A 21069-nucleotide genomic window follows, 5' to 3' on the forward strand; every position below is an offset into this window, starting at 1 on the left:
AGTCCAGTCTTGATGAAAGTGGGTTCAACAACTGAAATCTCTTGACCTTTCCAGTGATGCAAGAAATACTATGGGGCAGTGGTGTTCTGCTCATTAGGGGCGCCGGGGCGCCACCCCCCCTAATCCATGCATCCGGCCCCTAATCTCCATGCAGGGCACCAGACGCATGCTTTTCAATGTGGGTTTTTTTTTTTTTGAAGCACGTGATTAGAGCCCACCCACTTGAGTTACTCATATTGAGTAATATTGATATTGTAGACAGGTTAAATCATGGCAACTGAAAATGCAGAGAAAACTTGTACTCACAATACTCGTGTTTCTACGAAGGCCATTATTAACACGAAACTAAAATTCATGTCTGGTATAGCGTCTTTCTCTTTAATGCCTCTAGTAATAAAGTTGTAAGAATTTGTAAAATGGTTTATGTGTTTTCTCAGACAGAGCTGGTTTTGGGAATAATTTTGCCACAATGGACAACAAGTCTACAGCTCAGGGTGTGGAAGGTATCATTGTGAGTTCAATGTTTAAGTCTCTAATCACACGCTGTGCTTCTACAACGCATGAACTGCATAGCCCTGAGAATCTGGTAAGATCATTAATAAACAGTAAGGTTAATATGAATATTTGATTTTTTGAATAACAATGATAAGAGCTAAGGAGTATGGAATATAATTTAAAAAAAATGTTGCTGCTGTGTGACAATACTTCCTTTCTTGCTGAATGTATTAAAGTGAACCTGTCCCCAGACTGCACACAATAATATATCTACATATTCTGAACAAGCAGTTAAAGCATTTTAAAACATGCCCTTTTTCATCTCTTTATCTGTAGGCATTTGTATAAATTCATCTTTAAAATGCACAACAGAGAAACAGAAATGTTAGTTTTTCATATTACTTTCTACCAAAGCAGAATATTGGCAGCATGTCAGCCTTAAAATGTAAAGGTATCAGAAACCAACTGAAGCTGAACTTTTGAGTCTTTGTTATCTTTGAGGATCTCTGAGAATGAATTACTTCACATTACAAGCAGCTAGGAATGTTAGGAATGGCTTTTTATAAAGCTCTTTCATAATTGCTTGTTAGGAAAATGTGAAAAATGTAATGTATTGGAGACACAGGTCCAATTTGACTTTTTCTCAACACAGTCCATCTAAGGTTATAAAGATTAACATTGCTCAGTTTTCCTCATCGTTCCCCTATATGCATTGATGTTCCCCTATATGCATTGATGTGATACTGCCCCTTTTAACTTTTGTCATTTTTAAATGATTTTTATTTTTAATTAATTATAATATCATAGTAAAACACTGTATTGTATTATTGCATATTAAATGCCATTTAAACAGTAAATCTGGGATCGAAATATGAGCACTGCCATTGTTTATTGTTTTTAATGATTGCATGCTTAATGGCTGTCATTCTTTTATTTGCTACACTATAAAGTGTCTCTGGCCTGGAACAAACATACAGTATATTATCATGTGTTAGGCAACCTAATATGCACTGGAACTATAAAGAAAAACAGAGGGTGCACCCGCCTAGTACATTATCCTCAAATCATGTCCTTATTTCATAAAAAAGGTGGTAAGTACTATACTCACAAACTGACAGATGCATCAAAGCTTGCCATATAAAAACAGTAACATCCAGTCCATGATACGTCATATCACATAATGGGACGATTGGAAATCGTCAACAAGACTGTTTCCTGCTTCCCCACTTAAATAATAGAGTGACATTGCATTTGTCGGATAGGGGCGTCTCTAACACACTCCATGGGTGGGAGTTAACCCCCTCATGCTCAATCCATCTTAACATAATAAACAAACCCATATGCATCTAAAATTTGTTGTAACATAAGAACCATTACTAACAATTGGCTTAAGGTATGTAAAATCTACCCCAGAATCCACATGTGCCAGTCTCACATACACACACATGGAGGGTCTTAATATAAGATCCTTATGTATAAATATATATTATATATTAGACATGTGCAGAATGGAAAAATTTGTTTAGGATTTATTTATTATGTTACTAATTTTGCTTAGTTGATTTGTTTCAGAATTTGTTTAGTTTGTTTAGGGCCTCTTCCCCACTACCCTGGGCTGTGGTTGTGAGGGTCTGCGGATGAGGGGCTTATTGGAATCTGAAAGCCCTCAGATCCCACCCACCCCCTCATGTGAATGAATATGGGGTGCTCCTACCCATTTACCAGAAAAGTGTAAAAAGTGAATAAAGACAGTACACAAGCTTTCGACAATTCCTTTATTAAAAAAAAATAAAAAACAATGTCCCCTGATGTAGATCCATCCGTAATCCAGATTTCAATAAGCCCCCCGCCCGCAGACCCCCACAACAACAGCCCAGGTTTGTGGGGAAGAGTCATTGATTGTTAAGGATGCAGCAGCTAGCTTCCTGGCCTGCTGCTTAACAACCAGCTATTCTTCACAAAGAATTGCAATTGGTCAATCATTTATCGACCGATCCGAATTTGAATCATTCTGAAAATTTGGAATTCATTAGAAACCTGCAGTTCACCCTTGTTAATAATAGTGTTGTTGTCCCCTGCTGGAAAGCATGCCTGCATGGCTTCACTGTGCATTCCAGCTTGATACTTCCGGCCACCCGACTGCAGCACATCTGCAGCACATCCGACTTCAGCGGTCATGTAATGTGCTCCAGCACAATCGCCACCTGAGCCGCAGAATAGGGAACAATATTTATTCAGTATTTTTCTATGTAACCTGCAGTTTTTAGGTGTAATCATTCTAATATAAACTGCAACAGGGAAAGCATCAAATGCACCTACCTATTAACATTTGTTGGCATTGTGGCTTTTAAGACTGATGTTAACTGAATTAATGGGCTGACCTTCTAAATATTCCACTCGCCTGGCTGCCTCTGGCTTAAATTTTTTTCTGATTGGTTGATCTGAAATAAGCAGGTGAAGTCAGAATTAAGTCAAAGCTGATTAGAAACTCATTCTGGGTCAATTACTACCACTAAAGGGAGTCATTTGTTTCAGCTGTTCAGCGAGCGATTATTACGCTTAGTAGTCAATTTAGTAGCGTCACTGTGCTTTAAATATTCCTTGTGTAGCTCTATCCTTAGAAATGCATTATTTTAAGTATTTTAAAAATTGAGAAGGACTCCTCTGAGGCAAAACTTAGTTTTGGTTGAGTTGGCAGTAGGACAGATTGTATGTTTGCAGAATATCAATCTTTGTTGTTATGCCACTATGCTCTCCTTTGCTTTTACATCGACAGGGTCTGTACTGTGATATTCGGCAACTGGTACAATTCATTAAAGAAGCTCACGGCAATGTGTTTCGGCGCGTGGCTCTCAGCGCCTTGCTGGACAGTGCTGAGAAGCTAACACCAGGGAGGAAGTCTGATGATTCACAAGAGCCAAGACCTTCAAGAAGCAAAAGGTTTTCCTTTTAAACATAATAGCTTTGCTACAGACTCTTTTTATACATGCTGTGCTCTGCTGCTGGATGTGTGGCCGCTTCAAGCTCTTGAGTTCCATTTTCTTTATTTTTCTCTTTTCTTTTACCTTGTTTACTTTGAATAGCGTAACATATTCGCAGCTCTTGTGTGTAGTAGGACTTATGTACAAAGAGGCAATAAATTAATGTGATTTTTACGGTGCCATTGGCTTACACTAAAAATCAATGAAAAACTGATTAAAATGACAGTAAGGCATGTTATACTACTCTCTTTTTTTAAACTATAATGTGCATGTTTGTACATGGGCCCTGCTCTTTATACTGCTAAGGCTAACTTTCCATCTCCTAGATATCTCTTTCCAATTCTACTATCTATCACTACAAGTAGTATATTTAGTATATTTATAGAAGCTTCATATAGTACACTTAGAAGCTATTATGATGTCAATAGACAGAAAAAAATATGTTCACACAAATGCATTTTCTTTAAACCAAGGGCTTGTTGACACCATTAGTGTTGGGCTGCATTAGGCAAAAAGCAATATGTCCTATGGCTCCAATTTATCAAAAGCACTGAAAATGAGTTTTTTTCTCAATGCAGGGCATTCTGACAAGCTGCAATACATTGCAATGTGCAAATTGCACGTTAAAGCCACATACCTGTAAGCTATTGCATGAACATGCTCTAAAATATTGTCTACATATTATGGCCACTACTATTCAATAGAGAGAGCAGAAAACAGTGGTCCCAGTAAATAAAATAAGAGAAAGTTGGCTTCAGTCTTGGCTGCTGTCACAAAGCATAGATAGTGACTGAGGGAAGAAAGCTCAAAAATTATTCAGATAACAACATTTCACACTTTTTTTAGTGCAGAGGTGAAACTTGCAAACTGCAAAGAGTTGCTTGCACGTGCCAAAAGAGTTTTAGAGTTTTAATGAATATGGAACAAAAAGTTTCTCTAGAGGAAATAATGCAGCATCATGAGCTCCTGACAGTATATTGTGTGGAGTAGTCTCCAAGGCTACATTAGCTCTTCAAGTTTGGCCAGTTTTATTTGCTGTATAAATAGTAGTGAAAGGTCAATGCATTTCAGAAATGAACAGAAATTTTCATATAGAGAAACCCATTTATTTGGAACACTTAGGTTAGTACCTGTACCCACCCTACACAATCCATCACATTAGTCCTCCCTAATCAACAAATAGATTTAAGGGGTGTTTTAATATGGAGTAATGAGTGAACATTTACTTCAAATACATATATACACTTACAATATATACTAATTCCGAATCAATGTTTGAAGCAAACACAGGCCAGGCTCTAAGATTGTTCTAAAGCTTTGTAATAAAATTATATTAAGTTAACCAACAATAGCCATAGGTTTCTGCTTCTAATTATGGCTACTGGAATATAATTCTTGAAAGTCAATAATAAAAGAAAACAAAAGAAATTGCAGGGATCACATAACTCAAATTTGAAGTCCATAAGAAAATCCATGTTACAACAATATTTACAGTAAATGGGGGGTGCACATTGAACCATTGGTCCCAGGGAATGCTTTCTTTTTTCTGGGTTTCATAATGAGACATTAGGGACTGGACATTAAGAAGGCATTTCAAGTGCTCTATTTTGACACCTAAGTGTACAGAGCCTAATGGGCCCAGCTACATATGTGATCAAGTGCAAAGAAAAAAATACATACAGTATGTGAAAGTTACCCTTTTGTCTGTGCAGTCATTTGTTCAGGCAGTTATTACATATGTCAAATATAATGAGTGTATACTATACATACTGTAGGTCAAGTGCAAGCACTGCAAAATTATCTGTAAACAGGGTAGTTCAGTGTATATAAACTTTGTAGTTGTGGTGGGATTCATTCTAAAATAAAAGTATTTGGATTAGATAACTTATATCGATATTTTTCTGAATACCAGTTATTTACCATCATTTAAGTACAACAGCCATGAATATTTGATGTGTGGACCCTGCAGTGAAGACTCAACAATGTGTAGTTTGCATTTGCCCAACTCGCTAATTTTGGTCATCCCCTTCTAACGAGGTATTATTGAATTCATAGCCTCCATAGTCTTTGTTATTCTGAGGGATATATCAATATATTTTAACACAGAGGGCTTCCAGACCAGAGCCTTGGCCTGGACTTAGTTACCACCTCTGTGACTCATGAATTATGATCCAGCTATAGTGAGTTAAAGTACATCCATTTTGAAATTCTTTTAACACCTGCTGAAATCTGTGCAAGGGAGTTTTGAGCTTGGGGGTAAAAATGTGTTTTAGATGAAAACCATTTTGTTAATTTTACTGAGCTTAAAGTTGATAATGATTAAATTGATTTTGAATCCTGTTGCCCATAGCTACTTTATGGTGCTCTGGTTGAAGAACTCTTAAAAAGTGCTTTTTGTTTCATTTTTTAGATGACACATATTGCACATCTTCATAGGCTACACTTAATATCTCATAGAATGAATAAGCATACAGCTATGCGTTTCGCTATATCTCAGCGTTGAACTTTTGCTTCCATGCTGTTTCATTCCATTGCTTGCTGCTGCTCAATAAAATTCACTCAGTAGAGGAACTGCAATACTGCACTTATGTAGAAGTGTTGTTGTGGATAACACCTGAAGCTTGTTTTTTAGTATTCATTGGTGACAAATTTATGCTAGTCAGCACAAAGGGACCAGGGCATTGGTTGACTTTTCTTTCCTCTGGTTGGCCCTGTTGAACCCTTAGACCAGAAGAAGGGAGCGCTCCTGAAAAGGGTCGGGTGTCCTATGCGCCCGAGGAGTGCCGAAGTTACATCTCTAGCCACCCCCCACAGACTCCAGAGCAGTAAGTAAGGCAATTATTCCAAAGACCTAATTGTGTCTTCACTGTGTCCACTGATATCAGATTATGTATTACAGAGAGCTTCCAATGTGATTGGGTGAATGCATGGCTGAATCATTGCTTCAGTTCTGATATTAGCATTTCGTGATATATAGCTTTTGAAATCACAGTGTATTTTAAATATGTTTTCATTATTGTATTGGACCAAGATTCCTAAAACACCCTTCTGCCCTATAACAGTCTTTTGGACGTACTACCAAATTATCCCAAGTAAAAAACAACATCCCTATAGTCCACCTCCATCCTATGCTTTGCTTCCCTGCCTTGTGAGCCCCATCTCATACCTCCTGGTTTAATGTGTCCACCATCAAACCTTCCAAAATTATATAAATACTCCCTAGATACATATGTGCTTTTCAAGAAATAGACATACACTACTAGCGGCATTTAATGTATGTAGAGGTATTACTACATATTTAGGACAATAAAACAAAAAATAGAACTAGACCCAGCAATGGGCCTTATGGCAAAACCTGTCTAAAAAGAGAGGTACTTTTTTGCCCATAGTATGCAACCAGAAACATGAATTTACAATTTTAATAAATAAATAATAATAATAAAAAAAACACTAACTTATATCCACCAATCTTGTTAAATAAAATTTAATCCTATATATCGGCTGTATACCAAAAATGGACAGCCAACATGCAGGGTAAATTAAAGGCGCTCAGAAACACTTCAAATGTAACTAGGTTGTATCAACATTTATGACAATGTCTGGTGATTATGCAAATTCCCTGGATATATATATATAAAATATATATATCAGTGTATCTAAAAATAAAGTGATGGTGATACCCTTTATCTATGAATCAATCACCTGGATGTGATACACCTCTGATGAACACAAGCAAAAAATGAATAGTATTGTATACTAAACCGCATACAATAGTGGTGACACCCTCTAATACTAAATTAATGATCTGAATGTGCCATGCTGGATTAACAACATGCCTCAGAAGTGCATATAAAAATCAAAGCAAAACTGTGCTAAACAAATTATATAATAGTGATGTGATCTAATTAGTGAGTCAATTAGTGGGGTGTATCACACCCCTATCAATCGGCTGATTGACTAGGTACAATTCATATGATAACCATAATGTTGATACCCCCTCCTAATGAATAAGTTACCTGTGTACGACACACTAAATGAGTGGCAAACCACACACACAAAAAAAAAAAAAAAAAATTTAAGGAAATGGAATAAACGAAAATTATCCACCTCTGTACTGTGAAATAATCACAAACCTTTTAACGTGACAGCAATGTAATTATGTGACAATCATGCATATGGTTCAGTTCATGCTGCAAAGTTCAAAACTCTAAATACAGTCCATGAATAGAACCAGCCTTCAGTGGGCTGTAGGTGATTTAAACTGGTGACGGTGAAAAAAAATTTTTTTTATATAATAAATCCAGTGCTCCACACAAATGATTCTCCAGTGAACAAATATCAACTTGTTGAGTAGCTCCGTGTTTCTTCCACCTCACCACTGTGCTAGTGAATCGCACTCTCCAGACCTGCACTCACCGAAAAATTGCGCCCGCACTCTCATGCAAGGCAAACCAGCTTTCTTTACCACACTCACGGGCAAATATTGTATACGAGGTTTCACAGGAATGATGTTCAATGGATCCACATAAAAGAGAAGGAGTGCTCCAATAGTGTAATTCAGTAACAACAATTTATTAAAATCACTGCAAACTTCATACATAGCACTCACATTTGGAAAACTTGAAAAAGCTCAACACTTGTGATAAAATCCAAACTTCAACTCAGTGGATGCAATAATAACAATGGTCACGGCGGACCCGAGGTGTACAGCTACTAGATGTGCTCTCACCCCTCCCTCGGGATACCTCCGTCTCTCCGTGCGCTCGTATCCTATTCTCCTGTGTGGCTACCAGCAAGTACATCACAACTCACAGCCACGCCCCGACATGTTTCGTCATAGATCGACTTTCTCAAGGGATTGGCTGTGTTAGCTGTCACTCAACTCTTTTATCCCATCTAAAGTGCACGCCCACTGGGTTACGTCATGCGCATGCGCACACCTCGCGTCCCCGTGCGCTCCATACAATGAAATCTCACACAGCAGAAAAAAGGAATACAGGAATAAATAGTGATACTACAAATAATTATGTTTGACAAAATGATGGCAATCTATCAAGGTAGAAGTATATAGAAGTGAAGCGCAAAGCCCCACACACATACAGCTACTGCCTCTATATCAGCCTGCAGTTGTATTGCTCTCTGACATAGCAAACCAACCATCTGATAATGCTGATAGCCTATGCCATATATACCGCAAAGATGTATCGCTAAGTGAATAACTAGATTAGATCTACTTTTTTACCAGTCGAGATCTCTAACTGGCAAAAAAATTGAATAAAATAAATAAAATAAAAATATATATAAAAAGGTATATATAAATCCAATAAATTAAAAAACTCCGTTGTGGCTTTTTTACATGATTAAATGCTATGATCTGACTATATATGTGATCTAATATAAAATTAAATTAAATTATCAATATTGTTAAAATATCTAATAAAAATTCTAAAAGCAAAGTATGTTCAATGTTGAATTTTGATTGCAGGGTAAATGCAAATAAAGAAAAATAATAATATACATGATATATAAATGTTCTATATGGATACCAACTACATGCCCCCACTGGTTATAACCCATATTGACAAAAGCCTCATGCATATAAATCAATCACAAAAATTGTTCACAATAAAAATTGTTCCCCCTTCTATAGACAGTTTCAAAGAATTCAACTGTCATCAGGGTAACGATCACCATAATTGAATTCCAAGATACAATTTATGTCACAAAGACAATAACCCGTATCTTACCTTTAATGGTGGGTTAGTTCCACTAGAAGGGGAACATCCCATTTATTGTAGTATACCAGTCAGCGTGTATCAACAAAGTATACCATCATGGAACAGGGGAAAATAAAGGGGGGGGGGTTTACATATAAGACTACATCCCCTAATACCCTAATGTGGTTGAAGACAGGATGGGGACATGTATGAAACATGCACTCCCTAAACTATTCACTGAAATAAACCAGAACCTTATAGGTAACAATCTGAAATAGGGAAGTTACCATAGGTGAATGGATCATCTTAAACCTAAGAGTAGCCAATATATATAGTATTCCAAATGATAAAAATGCATAGCGGATAGTGAGTAAAAATAAAAAAAATACTATATATATTGGCTCCCCATCCTGTCTTCAACCACATTAGGGTATTAGGGGAAACTGTCTATAGAAGGGGGAACAATTTTTATTGTGAACAATTTTTGTGATTGATTTATATGCATGAGGCTTTTGTCAATATGGGTTATAACCAGTGGGGGCATGTAGTTGGTATCCATATAGAACATTTATATATCATGTATATTATTATTTTTCTTTATTTGCATTTACCCTGCAATCAAAATTCAACATTAAACATACTTTGCTTTTAGAATTTTTATTAGATATTTTAACAATATTGATAATTTAATTTAATTTTATATTAGATCACATATATAGTCAGATCATAGCATTTAATCATGTAAAAAAGCCACAACGGAGTTTTTTAATTTATTGGATTTATATATACCTTTTTATATATATTTTTATTTTATTTATTTTATTCAATTTTTTTGCCAGTTAGAGATCTCGACTGGTAAAAAAGTAGATCTAATCTAGTTATTCACTTAGCGATACATCTTTGCGGTATATATGGCATTGGCTATCAGCATTATCAGATGGTTGGTTTGCTATGTCAGAGAGCAATACAACTGCAGGCTGATATAGAGGCAGTAGCTGTATGTGTGTGGGGCTTTGCGCTTCACTTCTATATACTTCTACCTTGATAGATTGCCATCATTTTGTCAAACATAATTATTTGTAGTATCACTATTTATTCCTGTATTCCTTTTTTCTGCTGTGTGAGATTTCATTGTATGGAGCGCACGGGGGCGCGAGGTGTGCGCATGCGCATGACGTAACCCAGTGGGCGTGCACTTTAGATGGGATAAAAGAGTTGAGTGACAGCTAACACAGCCAATCCCTTGAGAAAGTCGATCTATGACGAAACATGTCGGGGCGTGGCTGTGAGTTGTGACGTACTTGCTGGTAGCCACACAGGAGAATAGGATACGAGCGCACGGAGAGACGGAGGTATCCCGAGGGAGGGGTGAGAGCACATCTAGTAGCTGTACACCTCGGGTCCGCCGTGACCATTGTTATTATTGCATCCACTGAGTTGAAGTTTGGATTTTATCACAAGTGTTGAGCTTTTTCAAGTTTTCCAAATGTGAGTGCTATGTATGAAGTTTGCAGTGATTTTAATAAATTGTTGTTACTGAATTACACTATTGGAGCACTCCTTCTCTTTTATGTGGATCCATTGAACATCATTCCTGTGAAACCTCGTATACAATATTTGCCCGTGAGTGTGGTAAAGAAAGCTGGTTTGCCTTGCATGAGAGTGCGGGCGCAATTTTTCGGTGAGTGCAGGTCTGGAGAGTGCGATTCACTAGCACAGTGGTGAGGTGGAAGAAACACGGAGCTACTCAACAAGTTGATATTTGTTCACTGGAGAATCATTTGTGTGGAGCACTGGATTTATTATATAAAAAAAAATTTTTTTTCACCGTCACCAGTTTAAATCACCTACAGCCCACTGAAGGCTGGTTCTATTCATGGACTGTATTTAGAGTTTTGAACTTTGCAGCATGAACTGAACCATATGCATGATTGTCACATAATTACATTGCTGTCACGTTAAAAGGTTTGTGATTATTTCACAGTACAGAGGTGGATAATTTTCGTTTATTCCATTTCCTTAAATTTTTTTTTTTTTTTTTTTTTTTTTTGTGTGTGTGGTTCGCCACTCATTTAGTGTGTCGTACACAGGTAACTTATTCATTAGGAGGGGGTATCAATATTATGGTTATCATATGAATTGTACCTAGTCAATCAGCCGATTGATAGGGGTGTGATACACCCCACTAATTGACTCACTAATTAGATCACATCACTATTATATAATTTGTTTAGCACAGTTTTGCTTTGATTTTTATATGCACTTCTGAGGCATGTTGTTAATCCAGCATGGCACATTCAGATCATTAATTTAGTATTAGAGGGTGTCACCACTATTGTATGCGGTTTAGTATACAATACTATTCATTTTTTGCTTGTGTTCATCAGAGGTGTATCACATCCAGGTGATTGATTCATAGATAAAGGGTATCACCATCACTTTATTTTTAGATACACTGATATATATATTTTATAAATATATATCCAGGGAATTTGCATAATCACCAGACATTGTCATAAATGTTGATACAACCTAGTTACATTTGAAGTGTTTCTGAGCGCCTTTAATTTACCCTGCATGTCGGCTGTCCATTTTTGGTATACAGCCGATATATAGGATTAAATTTTATTTACCATTGTTTCTTATTGCCATTTAAAGGGGCAGCTCAACATTTTCTATACCGATTAGTTTAAACTATACCACTTTCACTGGTGTTTGTATTGTTCATAATAGTTTTTTAGGAGGGCAACTTTGGCGCGGTGGAGGTGTTCCTCGTGCAGAGGGCGATAGCATTTAGGACACTTGGGTATTACACCAATTTTGTTAGCATGTGTGCCACAAGTTGTTTAAAACAATGGTGAAAAAGATTATGATTGCTAACTGTAAGTTGCTTTTTTTGTTTCTTGCTATTTATTGTGAAATTTTGGATAGAAAAACGGTTACTTCCAAGCCATTTTCCTTACAACCTAAATTACAGGTTTACAGACATACCGTTATTATCTGCTTAAACCCAAAATCAAAAGTGTAATATGTTGCAGCTTACCAGTCCTTAGACCCAGACTTTTTCTCTTTTATTTTGACCTGGTGATCCTGCCAGTAACACACTGGGTGACAACATTCACTCACTGTAATGTATTTTTGGAGGAGCAGCATTGTCATTCTAGGACAGGGCTACAAAACATCTCCATAAAATTATGGAGAGATGCTCAGTTGTCCACTTAGGTAACATGGGCAGGGCCAATAACATTGATAATTGATAACATTGCAGCAGAGGAGGAGAGTACAGGAAGTACTGTTGAAATTTTGGGCCACTGACAGCAAGGGCCACTGATAGCCTCCTCAGCACTGCATCTCCACCTTCCACCCAACTCCCCTGCCAGCATGACTCATTTATATTTAAGGGCTCACTTAGTCCCCTGTCAGGCCCACCACCTGGGGATTGGCTAAGTTCACCTAAATATGGCAATCATCCCTCCTAGCCTCCACCCTCCAGTTTCCAGAACATTCTCCAACATTCTAGAACCAGAGGGAAGCACCAGAGAGCTGTCTGTATGAGTCATGCTGCCCTGAACACTAATAACCCTGGCTCAATTAAAGACTCACAGGCTTAAACATGAGTCAGGATATAGTTTGCCTACTCTCACACTAGTAGCACACTAGAGGGTGCTACATCTTTAATAGACCAAAAGGGAGCAAAGTTATTTTTTAGAGTTTATATGTTTGTAAGTGAAGTAGTGCAACCTCAATGGATCTCAAAAGTATTGCAAAAATAGTTTAGAAATTTTTTTTTTGATTAAAGTAGGTGTCAAATAATCGTATCTATTTTTTAAAGTAATGTTCGTTTTCAAATCGTACCTAGTGTCAGATACAGTATGTGAATGCTAAATAATGTGTAATGGTAACACTTGAAGGTGTTTATTATCTCTCACAGAGATTATATTACTCCCTTTGACAATGTCTTGTTCTGATTTTCCCACTAGAAGGTTGGTACTATATTTCTTCAGGCATTATCCAGGGTCAACATCTACTTTCTGGACAAAAATTCAAAAAATTCATATCCAAAGATGACTCAATCATGTACATTTTATGAGAAGGGTCGGGGTAGCTTGACATGGGAAAGAATCATTTACTCTCACATTTTTTTACCCTTTAAAGCAGATATAGGTTTGCATATTTCCCTATTTCTAAAGTAATCATGTCAATTTAAAAAGGAGATTGTAATAAATAAAGGGCTGCACAAAGCCAACTATCTGAAAGAAAAAGTCAGTAAGAATCAATACATTTTTATATTTCCCAATAGCAAGTTCCCCTTCTGAATATATATGATGTTCCAAGACCAAGGGGAAACACTAAACTTTATTTATATGTTCTTACTTATGGCAGTCTTCTTCTCCTAAAGTACTGTCCATGATACTTTTTTTATTTGCACTAATATACAATTTTTCAGGACAAGCTTTCGGGGTATGTCACCTACTTCAAGGTCCCAGCAGTACTGATTCATAAAAGTTTTAGCAGAATGTTAAAAAAAAAACACAAAAATGTAAAAATTGTATGTTAGTGCAAATAAAAAAAGGATCACTGACAGTACTCAATTGTTTCTGTCGGAAGTACGCTAATACAGCTACAGTCACCTCAAGCTTCTCCTAAAGACAATCTCTCTTTCCTGGTGCCTCCATGGCAGCATACAGGTGATAGAGCTCCGCCTCGACTCCTCCCTCAGGACTAGTGAATAGCATAAATTAAAGGCATAGTCCCTCCCCCCAACATTCTCCTTTTTTTCCTCATACCTCTTGTGCTGGTGAAGAGTAGCAGTACGTCAATATCTCTGCCTTTGGCAGCTTCTGCCGGGTTTAGCCTTTCCCATGCGCAGTCCCTGTTCTTGGGCTGCTCACAGCGCTAATAAGACTGGGAACCCCTTCTGTGGATCTTTTGGGGTCTTCTCTCAGAGTTTCCTCACAGGAATGCAGTCTGCCATCACATACCATGATGAATGCAAGCGGAGTCGCAGAAGGATCATCTCCTGTTTTCCCAGGCTGGTGGTTTTTATTTTAAGCATACAGATGGTTTTATTTTTTGTTTCTATTTCTTTCTCTCTCTTTTCTCCCCCTCCTCTCTCCCTTTCCCTTTTAGTGTGCCTTTATTAAGCCTTCCCTTTGAAAAACTTTGTAAAACTTACTGCTCCAGGCTGGATGTCAGTTTGGTGGGGCCATCATTTCCCCCGACATATTGTCAATGATCCTCACTCCCTGCGCTCCAATTTGTCCGGTGTTCACCGGGGGGTGGGCGTGGGCGTATTTTTCTCTTCTTCTCTGGCCATCTTACTATGAAGGTTCTTTGTTCCAGTCTGGGCCACCCGTTGCTAGGACCCCTGGGTTCTGTCAACAATCCAGTGGGGGCACTTTTGGAATTTCTCCCATCCTCCACCTCGGATCTCTTTCAAACGAACAGAGATTCCATCCTCTCCGCTGAAGGCTCAAGCTCTAAAACATTTCATAACATCACCCCAGCTTCAGGGGGCAGCTGTGCTGGTTTCCTTGGCAGAGCGCTTCGCAGGCTTCTACTCCACCCTATTTCTGGTGCCAAAAAGGACATGTGGGTGGAGACCTGTGATAAATCTAAAGAGGCTCAACTGGTACATGTGCCCGAAAGCTTCAAAATGGAATCAAACAATTATTCAGGCAGTCCAGCCAACGGATTGGATGATCTCAGTCGATATGCAGGATGCATAACTACACGTTCCAATTCTACCTGCATTTCAGAAGTACCTAATATTTGCAGTGGAACAGACCCACCTACAGTTTCAAGCCCTGCCTTTCGGTCTGTGCACCTCTCCCAGGGTGTTCACCAAGATACAAATATCCGCTCTGGCCCCCTTGCGGGAGAAGGGCTTGAAGTAATACCACTATTTAGATGACATCCTCCTCCTAGCAAGCAATCTGGATCAGTTGGTATATCACCGGGAGATTCTTCTACAGTCCCTAAGGGAGCTAGGGTGGCTGATAAACTCTGACAAGAGTCAACTAGCACCGACACAGCAGATGATCTACCTGGGTGCAATGTTCAACATTCAGGAGGGGACAGTGTCATTACCACCTCTGAAGGTGAAGATTGTCATCCAGAGAATGATCAAGGTCATCCGGAGCCCGTATCTGACGGCTTTACAATGCCTGAGCCTCATTGGCACAATGTCTTCCTGCATACCCCTGATTCCTTGGGCCCATTGGCACTTGAGGTATTTCCAGACGGGTTTCTTGGTGCAGTGGAAGAAACAACGACTCTCTCAGATGATCCTGCTGATGGGAGTAATGCGCAGGAGTCTTCACTGGTGGACCTTTCCAGAGAACCTCTCCAAATCTCGTCACCTGGGCTCCCTCCCCTGGATCACAATTATGTCCGACGCAAGCAGACAAGGCTGGGGAGCCCATTGTGGGGAAACCAGGATACAGGGAAGATGGTCCTGTTCCACCCAGGGAGTGGTATGCAACATCTTGGAGATGAGGGCAGCATTCTTGACGCTGACTTCATTGGCATCTCAAATCAGAGGCCAGAGAATACTTCTATGCCTGGACAACAGGGCAGCTGTCGCATATCTGCAGAAGCAGGGAGGACCTCGCAGCAGATCACTCCTTAGATTATGCTCTGGGCAGAGAAGAACCTCCTGGAACTCAGAGCGATGTATCTTCCGGGCAGGTTGAACACAGAAGCAGACACGCTGACAAGGAACTTCCTAGACAATAACGAGTAACGAGCGGGCCCTTCATCCCCAAGTCTTCCATCAGATTGCCAGACTTTGGGATCCCCCTCAAGTAGACCTGTTCTCCTCTCCAAAGAATGCCAAATTGGATAGGTTCTTCTCTCGACTGCCGCATCCACAAGCCGAAGCAGTGGATGCCCTGTCATGCTCCTGGAGGTTCACCACGGCATATGCCTTTCCTCCCCGGCCATTAATATTCAAGTTCCTCCTGAGGCTCCTCAGAGAGTCAGTCCAGGTGGTGGCAGTATTTCCATATTGGGCAAAGAGACCCTGGTTTCCTCTAGCCATGTGCCTCAGTGTGAGCTCTCCAATCAGGATCCCTTCTTTTCCTCACTTCTGTCGCAGGGCAGTCTAGTTCATCCAAACCCTCAGAAGTTGAATCTTCGAATCTGGAAGTTGAGAGGCGAAGGTTTGAGGCTCTAGGGTGTTCCCCAGGGGTCATATCAACCCTGCTTAAAGCCAGAAAACCTGCAACCAATGCTATATATTCAAGAATCTGGGGCAAGTTCTTGTCATTTGCTGCCGGGAATGGCTTTGATCCAATCCTCCCCTCTACGTCCAATATTTTGGGCTTTCTTCAGACAGGTCTTGATCTGGGGCTTGGTCTGAGCTCCCTCAAAGTGCAGGTAGCAGCAATTTCTGTCGCAACAAATAAAAGATGGACGGAGGATCCGTTGGTGGTCACTTTCCTCAGAGGAGTATTAAAGATTCGCCCACCTGTCTCTTTTCCTAAGTGGGATTTGAAGTTCTTTCTGACCATCCCTTTGCTCCAGTGGAACAGGTAGCAATATGGAACCTAACACTGAAGATGGCTTTCCTGCTAGCCACTACATCTGGCAGAAGAATTTCGGAACTTCACTCTTTAGGGATAGGTGACGACCATATCTTCTTCTTCCCAGATAGAGTGGAACTTTGTCCCCTTCGGGGGTTCACACCTAAGGTCGCTACTCCAAGCCACCTGTTGGAACCCTGGGCACTACCAGTATTTACAGATGCAGATTTAGAGTCTTGTCACGAGCTGGACATCTCCAGAGTGCTCAGGGCCTACCTAGAAGCCACCGGACCCTTCAGAAACTCTGAGAGACTTTTCATTGCACCGTTCGGTAAATACAGAGGCAAAGAAGCTTCCATCAGAACTCTGGCATCTTCGGTTGTAAAGCTAATCCAGAAGGCCTACAGGGTGAAGAATATGGAGCCTCCATCCCAATTGAATTCTCAATCTGCAAGGGCAGTCTCAGCTTCCTGGGCAGCGAGCGCTAATGTTTCATTGGAGACGGTTTGCAGGGCCACCACCTGGTCTTCTCACCATACGTTTCTCAGACACTGCCATATTGATCCAGGAGCTCTCACAACTGTTGAGTTCGAAAGGAGGGCAGTTCAGGCTGTAATGTCCTTTTCTGATTAAACACTTATTATTAAGCATTATCCCACCCGTGTCAGCTAGTTATTTATCACCAGTATGCTGCCATGGAGGCACCAGGAAAAAGAAAAATTGTATCATACTTACTGTAATTTTTCTTTCCTGGTGCCTATCCATGGCAGCATACGCTCCCACCCTCGGTATTCTATACTACGAAGAATGTTGGGGGAGGGACTATGCCTTTAATTTATGCTATTCGCTAGTCCTGAGGGAGGAGTCGAAGCCGAGCTCTATCACCTGTATGCTGTCATGGATAGGCACCAGGAAAAGAAAATTACGGTAAGTAGGATACAATTTTCCGTTTTCTGAGCAGCTTCTTCTTTGAGTAAAGAGCTCAATTCCATCCATGTCCTTGAGCTGCAAAAGTAACAGTAACAGATCTAATCTCTGCTTCTGATCAGCTGGCTAAGGCCCCTTTCACACTACCGCCACTTAAACGTTGCGCGATTTTGTGGCCGTGATTTTGCTGCGATTTCAGGGAATGCCTGTGTAAACTTGAGGTCTATAGACCTCAACTCTCATCAAAGTCGGACCAAAGTAATACAGGGACTACTTTGAAGTCGGTGTGACTTGAAGTTGCACAGATATGAATGGTTAGCATTGGGAATCATGGTGTACGACTTGTCATGCGACTCTGATGTCCAAAGTCGCAGGAAAAGTCGAATAAGTGTGACAGGGGCCTTAGTGCAGAGCCCTCCTGATGAGATATGTTTACTTGGCTTATTTGTGTTTGAAATTTGGATTCAAAGTCTCTGCAAAAGCTATCTTTAAACTAGAAGAAGGAAGGGGTGTTTACTGGTATATGACAGCAACGCACCATAAGATTTATGTTTCTTTATTTGTAAATTATCAGCACAGGATTGGCAGAACATCAAGAGAGTTAAATCCTGTATAATTGTCATTTTGTTTTGTATTTTGGCTATTGCAGTTTTGATTAGCACCCCAGCCTAAACTGCTAAACAGAATTGTTTTTTTCATGCTCAGGTTTTTATTATTCTATTTTCTTTTACTTGTTAAAAGTAGAACTCCAGTTTTTTTGTCTCTGTCCCTATCAGTGATTTTCCCTTTACTCCATGTTTGTCACCAGTACAGAAAGTGCAGACACACACACAGCAATCAAAGAATTTTTAACTGAGAGGAAAAGGATTAGAACCTCTGTCTAGTTTTTATTGCTGTCTGCGCCTCCATTGTGCAGAATTTGCTGACTTCTGTGTCTAACAATGCTACTTGGCAGCTGTTGTCCTGATCCCACTGTATACACACTGATCTGGAACAAGTATGGTCAGGACTTTCTGTCATTTCTTAGCTGCAAATAGCACTTTTTGCAGGTCAGTGAATCAAAATAAAAGCCAAGCAACTAGCATTTTCAGGAAGTAGTCAGCAATTGGACCATCTCACCTTTAACAGGATTTTGCTTAATTAAGCAGATTTTAAAAAAAATCCTGCAAATTCTTTAATTTCACTTGCAAAGTCTAGTGCCTTGTCCATTTTTGTGTGCTGCGGTTAAATCTGTATTAAATTGTGTAGCATTTGGAAGTACAGGAAGGTATAACAGTAGATAGTCCTGCTTTCAGGTCTGTACAACATTTGTGTTTTTTTGGGGTTATATTGTTGCAGAAAATGTAAAACGTACTGTATGTATAGCCAATTTTATTTTTTCACATTTTGGAGTAGAGTAGAGTAGGGTTAAAACCACTGAAATATTTATTTGTTGCTGTCTGTGTCCCGTTGGAAGAATTTTCATTTACTTCCTATCCTGAAGAAACAAAGGGAAGTGACAGAAAATCTCATCTAAGTGAGGGGAAATCCCCTCTTAGACTGCTGTCACCAGAACGAGTGTCCTTATTGGAAGACCTGCTTTACCACTTGTTGTTATATTTTGGATTTTTATATCACTTTCTGTCTCAGTGACAAGGGTCAGCAGGTAAAACAGAGAAGGTAATTCTCCCGAGTGGGTGGGGACACAGACAACAAAAAACTAGAAAGGATTCCTAACTCTTTCCTACTCTATTCAAGCAAAATCAAAAGGTTTTACTATACATTCACTTTAATGCTGTGCGTCCCTGTTCTCCAGTTCAGGGAAGAATCAGGGCCATATCTTTGACTGAATTCGACCCTGAAACTGTGCCGAAGACGCTCCTCAGCCTCCCCGGAGATATGTGAGCCAGTTACATTCTCCTGCTATACAAATAGGATGCGGGGAAACCTGCATCCAATTCGCATAGGTATGAACCCAGCCTTAAGATTGACAGATTCAGGTCTCTCCAGTCTTCATACTAACTTCCATCTAAACTTGACCCTACCAGTGGCAAGTTAAATTTTTTTTACCTTTAAACGGGCCTCATACCACATTCGATATTTGGTCATCCAGTTGCCAAAAAAACTTATGTATCTTTACACTCTTAACTTTGTTCCCCTAATCTCTTCTTTTAAACAGAATTATTGACATGGACAACATGCAGTTTTTCCTGCATGGAGAGATGCAATTAAATTAAACAAACTTGACCCTACCAGTGGCAAGTTAAATTTTTTTTACCTTTAAATGGGCCTCATACCACATTCGATATTTGGTCATCCAGTTGCCAAAAAACTTATGTATCTTTACACTCTTAACTTTGTTCCCCTAATCTCTTCTTTTAAACAGAATTATTGACATGGACAACATGCAGTTTTTCCTGCATGGAGAGATGCAATTAAATTAAACAAACTGTCCTACCCTGGACTCTTTATCTGCTCCAGACGATCCCAATTCATATCCCCTTGACATATTTCAAATCATTTCAGTCCATTACAATAATTAAATTTGGTCATCTAAACCAGCTCACATTAAACATGCTGTTCTTCGCAGACTGAAGACATCCAGTGGCATGGGATTCCCAGACATCAAACTCTACAAAAAGGCAGTACACCTTGCAGCAGCCCTCAACTGATGCAGACACACCTTGACTGAACAATAGGTCACAATGGCACTAACCATATCCCTTGCCTTCGTCATTGACCACGCTCATGGTGCTCAAGGATCCTGACTGCTGGCCTACACAAACAGCCCACCATAGCACCAACCTAGCATGCCTGTAATCAAGTATTTACCACATATGGTATCTCCTCTTCCCCTTCTCCCCCTTTTACCTATTTTGGGGAATCCTGACTTACAAGACATAGTATTTAACTATACAGTATACTACAAAGTCTGTATACCATTGGGGTTTTTACTGTAAAGTATAACTTATGACAATATTTCTATTATGTATACAATGCAATGTTTGATGATATTTTTTCTAGTTTTCCAAGATAAGAATAAAGAATGCAAAAAGGAAAAAAATATAAACAGGCGTATGATCTTCAGTTTCTTATACTTTGGGGAAAATGTTATATTGAAAATAACTATTTTAATGTTAACATTTGCAGTAAGTGTACATTCTCCCGCTGTGCTTTATTTCACAGCAATGCCGAGAATTTAAATGTTCACCCCGATCTGTCTCGCAGTGATGAACAAATGCAGGGGGCGGGGCTGGGACGCAAGGATTTTTGGCGCAAGATGTTCAAATCACAGAGTGCAGCCAGTGACACCAGTAGCCAATCAGAACCAGACACTTCGGAGTGCACCACAGCTCATTCTGGCACTACCAATGAGAGACGCTCACGATCCAGGTCTCGCAGGATATCCCTCCGCAAAAAACTGAGGTTGCCTCTGGGTTAGTG

The 21069-nt window shown here is 39.5% G+C and overlaps 1 protein-coding gene across 27 annotated transcripts in view; it reads left to right on the top strand.

Moving 5' to 3' along the window:
* UNC80 (unc-80 homolog, NALCN channel complex subunit) overlaps positions 1-21069 on the top strand; it is a 288619-nt gene that overhangs the window by 31727 nt on the left and 235823 nt on the right. For 23 of the 27 annotated variants that reach the window (XM_073633516.1, XM_073633519.1, XM_073633525.1 and 20 more), the window contains exons 16-19: positions 438-586; positions 3272-3435; positions 6203-6301; positions 20812-21062. In XM_073633516.1, the coding sequence (XP_073489617.1) occupies positions 438-586; positions 3272-3435; positions 6203-6301; positions 20812-21062 (663 nt within the window). The remainder of the gene's footprint in view (positions 1-437; positions 587-3271; positions 3436-6202; positions 6302-20811; positions 21063-21069) is intronic. The other 4 variants (XM_073633523.1, XM_073633524.1, XM_073633533.1 and 1 more) reach the window with 3 other exon arrangements.

Source organism: Aquarana catesbeiana, linkage group LG06 (genome assembly GCF_042186555.1).
Source record: "Aquarana catesbeiana isolate 2022-GZ linkage group LG06, ASM4218655v1, whole genome shotgun sequence".
In the NCBI taxonomy this organism is placed as follows: Eukaryota; Metazoa; Chordata; class Amphibia; order Anura; family Ranidae; genus Aquarana; species Aquarana catesbeiana.